Here is a 4740-nt window from a genome sequence, read left to right as displayed (position 1 = left end):
CTTGTAAACTTAAAACTATACAGTCACTTTTTTACTCCTCTTTTTATAGCAAAGATTATTTCGTAAACATTGTGTAAGGAAAATAATACGTAATTTGATTTTAAACCTTATTTTTATCGGTTATAACGAAAACTGAGTGCATTGAAGTCAAAACGTCGTTTTTACACGTTTCAGTACGTGGTGTTTTGAATAAAAAGATGCGGACGTGATTTTATGAAAGATAAAAAAATAAACCGATTGTAAGGGAACGATTATGTCATCGATAAAGAGGATTATGTAACTGCTGACTTATGATATGTTCATTCACATTCAAGTTCTTTCTATGCAGGTTTTTATCGTGCTGACCATGCGCATTGGTAGACTTCCTACGAACATAATGTTGAAGGTGGTAAAACTCTTCGTAGTTAGACTACACCGCCACACATGAAGCTCTGCTGTGTTCTGGTTTGAAAGGTGTGGTAAAGGAGATAAAATTATAGATGAGTTATTCCAGAATAGGGCTACGGTATCCCCTGTCTGTCGTAAGAGGCGACTGAAAGGGGGCTTCCGGGGTTGCGGGCGGCAAGAGTGGGAGCTCGAACCGTCCAGTAAGCGACCCCGGGAAGGACGGCGGTATGTGTGGTCTCATGCCGTCGTGAACACCAGATGGTTTGGGAGGAGCGAAAACTGCTCTCCCAGGGCAGAGCCCGATCGGGGCATCGCGCTTGGAGGACTCCGGTTGTGTCGGAGATCCCGGAGTTCTCCAAGCGCTGAGGACGGCAACCGGGGGTTAGTGCGGTATAAATCCCACATAACTCGACGTCGCTCCCACGTCGTCGGGTACCTTTTGAAGGTCCCCCTCGTTAAAAAAAAGAAAGGAAAGATGAGTTATTCCAACTAGTCCTCAAGGGTGATACATTTGTGGCCGACCTAAGGTAGAACGATATATCCTATTTGGAGTTGGTTACAGATGTACATAGGCGGTAGTTATGCGTGTCAACTTCTGATCCTGAAAAGTAAAATAGTTGTTTCATATGTAAGTCAGCCCGCATATACACCTCTCCACCAAAACGCAGGATTGTGCATATTAAAGTCATAGATTAGATTAAAGTAGATATGGCAATGACGCCTCCTTGATTGGAATATTCTATGATTTATTAAGTACCCTTCCATGGATATTCAGGAGAGGATAGTAAATGCATTTCGCGTTACTTCTAATTTATATAAATGTCTTGTTCATAATAAAAGTCATAGGAATGCAGTTTGAAAAGATGTTGATCTGTTAAAACTACGAATCTACATCTACAATCTACAACTACATCTTCATTAAAGATGAATAATTCTCAGGTTAATCTAATAAATGCTTAAATAATTATGGTTTAATTATCTAAGAATAAATGCATGATATTGATAAGTTTTTATAATAGATATGATTTTCCGTTATAATTATTTTCAAATAGCGTAACGCTATTACTTTGCTATAACGTAAAGTGATTAATAAATTCATAGATTAGTAAAGATAACTCACTCCATACAAGTAAATGAAGCCAGTTTTGACAGTTGGAATTGTGTGCGTAATAATAAAGTGTTGCCACATCTCCGTTCTAGTCTCCCTAAAATGTTTAAAATACGTATTTATTTATTATGTAAATTACGTAGTATTCGTTATTTATACGTAAACTTTCTCTAAAAAGGTTCTATTTGTCAAGAATTCAAACAATAAAATGATCAATCCCGTCGTCTGTATCTACACCACATTACGAATTGTTTTCTTAGTAGTATAATTTAATAGGCGCTTAGAGTAGCAAGGGAAAAGGGATTAAATTAAATGTGTATTACGATAGTAATGTTTATTTATGAAATATACTCAACGCACACCATAACTAATAAGCAATAAAAAGTAAAATATATTAAAAATTAAAAAATATATACAGAAGAAAATATATGACAGTGCAACAACAAACATAAAATATACAATTGCTATAACAACGATTAACTAAATCCGTAAATGTACAAATTAAACAAAAAAAATAAAAAATAAACAAGCTTCATGGAATCACAAATCACAAGTAAATGAGGAGATATTACTGTTTCATTATTTTTCGTGTTTAGTCCGCCATGATTAAGTTACTGACAAGAAAGAGACAATGTATTCCTTCCAAAAGTAAAGTGACGCAAAAGTTACGTCGATATTTACGTATGAATATTTTGAAGGTGGTTATTATTATTATTTACCCCTTATGATTCGACTGAAAAAAATATTTCAAAAATTTAATTATAATTTAATAATATTATAATATTTCAATTTAATGTTACTCGTACGTAGCTATTATTTCTGTTAAATTTAAATAAAACATAATCAATATCTAATTTTACTTGCAAGTTATTTCCCACATGTAAAGTAATTCACAATGAGGTACTGGCAACACTTAGTACTGTCAATGTTATATATTTTCGTATTTTTGAAATATTAAAAATATGTAGTTTTTAGACCACTTACGAATGAAATGATACTTCTCCGCGCTTTTTCTTAGATTCCGTGCTGTGTTTGCACCATTTTACTGCACATGTCAGCATTTTTCCGCGTTAATTACACCACGACGGTAGGAAACGTTATGGGAAAAACCGTAAACTGTTTTACGTGAGTGTGTGCGTAATTTCGTGTACATGCATGAAACCCGTAAGCTGTTTGATTTTTTTTTGACTTCGTCAATTAGTAGGCGGTGAGATATCTTTACTTATCTATGAATAAATTTATAAAAAGTTAAATAATATAATTCAATATTAATCATAATTTTAAATTAATCACCTAAATTATATGAGGAACGTTACAAAAAATGCATATTTTGTAAGATTAAAGAACGGTTTATCTAATTTAAGTGAAAGTGCATTTCACGTTTTCGAACGCACGCTGCGAAAGCCAACTACAAAAACTTTTTGACGTTTACGACTTTGCTTTGGACTATCATTCGTCAATTTATTGAAGAAAGTGCATAAATCGTTAAATATACCAAAACCTAGAACTTACTACAGGTATTTAAAACATACTTCTAACTATCTTCATTAAGAAACAGAAGCAGTGAAAAAGTTATCCACAAAAGTGTCGACCAGTTGCTTACGTGTGTATTCCTGTGTTTAAATGATGCTGACTGAGTTCTAAATTCAAATTGGTAAAACCTAGCGCCATGAACAAGAAACCAGTTCGATCCGGTCCCAGGATAAGGGTCCGACCGATGCGTAGAAAAGACGAAACCGTAGAACTCGACGATCGAAAATACATCTACACCTGTCAGTATTGTAGAGTTAAATTTACTCAGAATAGCCATTTTTTCCGGCATATGTCCTCGAATCATCAGACACAACAGTTAGAAGCGACCTTCGAGTGTAATGAATGCCAACTAGTGTTTACTAAAAAGAGTAATTTGGATATACATTGTCAAACCCAGCACCAAGTGAAAAGTAAATCGAAATGCGATACTTGTTCCATTACTTTCAAGTCTCGTTATTGTTTACGGCGGCATTTGAAACTGAAGCAGTTATTAGCAGAGAATTCCTGTTTAAAATGCCAGAAGAAGTTTACAAGTAAAGATGGTTTGGTGAAGCATGTCAATAACAAACATACGTTTAAAAACATTACCTTCCAATGTGAGCATTGTTCGCTGAAGTTTAAGGCTAAACAATCCCTCCAGACTCATTTAAATCGGATCCATAAGAGATTATGATGCTTATGTTAAGAATATTTATGTAATATGTAATGTCGGCTTTAGGTTTACTTAAATTGTATTTATGTTCCGTTTGTTGCTATAATTATACTGTTATAGGTACCAAAAACGCTTTAATGTTAGAACCCATACTAGTTTCACTCTGAAGGTACCACCGTCATACCTATTTCTGTTATAACAGTAGTGTAGCGTTGCTGTGTTCTGGTTTGAAGTGGTTAGGGAGTCTTATACAAGGCGATCTAACTTGGTCCTTAGGTGAATGCTGTGGCCAACCTCAGGTAAGACTCCAATATTAGGGAACGTACCCATACTACGTGACTCATTTAGGGGGGAGGGAGGTTTTTAAAATATGACGCTAAATCACAGGAGCGGGGGGGGGCTTAGATTTTTGTCACATAGTCGAATTCATTGAGAGAAATCATGTTTATCATCAATCAAATATACAATAATGTTGTTGCATGATCGACTATAAAGCTTCACAAAAAATTCACATTTGCAATGCAAATAACAATTTGAGGAGGGGGGAGGGGTCTTAGCATATACTACGGGTGGTCACCGGAGGGGGGTAGGGGTCGAAAAATATTAAAAAATTGGTCACCTAGTATGGGTACGTTCCCTTATCTGGGGTTTAAAGATGTCTATATGGCAGTGACTTCTTACTGAAGTAGATTGCATTATTGTGTGTTAGTTGTTTTATAATTCTGCAGTAGTAAATGAGTATGCAACCTGATGCCAATGGGCTACGGACGTCCATGGACATCTGTCATCAACCCCAGATAAGATAAATGTTATCTGAAATCGGCCACAGATGCGCCACTAGCGCTGAGGCCAAATTGGATAGCCTCATAGTATATGTCCCTTACCACACTCTTCAAACCAGAACACAGCAGCGCTTAACACTGCTGTTATTAGGCAGAAAACTGCAGAACTTTCATGAGAAATAAGAAACATGTAAAGTAGCCACCACCTGGTATTATGGTCATTACCAATTCAAGTTATAATGTCTAAAGATGGGTTTTATACTTTTTTCTAAAGCCGA

At 35.6% G+C, this 4740-nt stretch overlaps 1 protein-coding gene across 1 annotated transcript; it reads left to right on the top strand.

Annotated features, from left to right (window-relative positions):
* The first annotated feature begins 2892 nt into the window (after positions 1-2892).
* On the top strand, positions 2893-4217 carry LOC140755525 (uncharacterized). Its single transcript, XM_073090811.1, has one exon. It carries the CDS (start codon positions 3165-3167, stop codon positions 3699-3701), a length of 537 nt encoding a protein of 178 aa, XP_072946912.1. The 5' UTR covers positions 2893-3164; the 3' UTR covers positions 3702-4217.
* The last annotated feature ends 523 nt before the right edge of the window (positions 4218-4740 follow it).

The sequence above is a fragment of the Epargyreus clarus genome, unplaced genomic scaffold (assembly GCF_041222505.1).
Source record: "Epargyreus clarus isolate Ecla_fem2 unplaced genomic scaffold, WU_Ecla_fem_2.2 ptg000033l, whole genome shotgun sequence".
In the NCBI taxonomy this organism is placed as follows: Eukaryota; Metazoa; Arthropoda; class Insecta; order Lepidoptera; family Hesperiidae; genus Epargyreus; species Epargyreus clarus.
Note: the sequence above shows the minus strand (reverse complement) of the source record. Positions and strands in the feature narration are given on the sequence as shown.

Coding starts and splice junctions, on each gene's coding strand:
- LOC140755525 (XM_073090811.1), top strand. CDS start 3,165: ATGAACAAGAAACCAGTTCGATCCGGTCCCAGGATAAGGGTCCGACCG.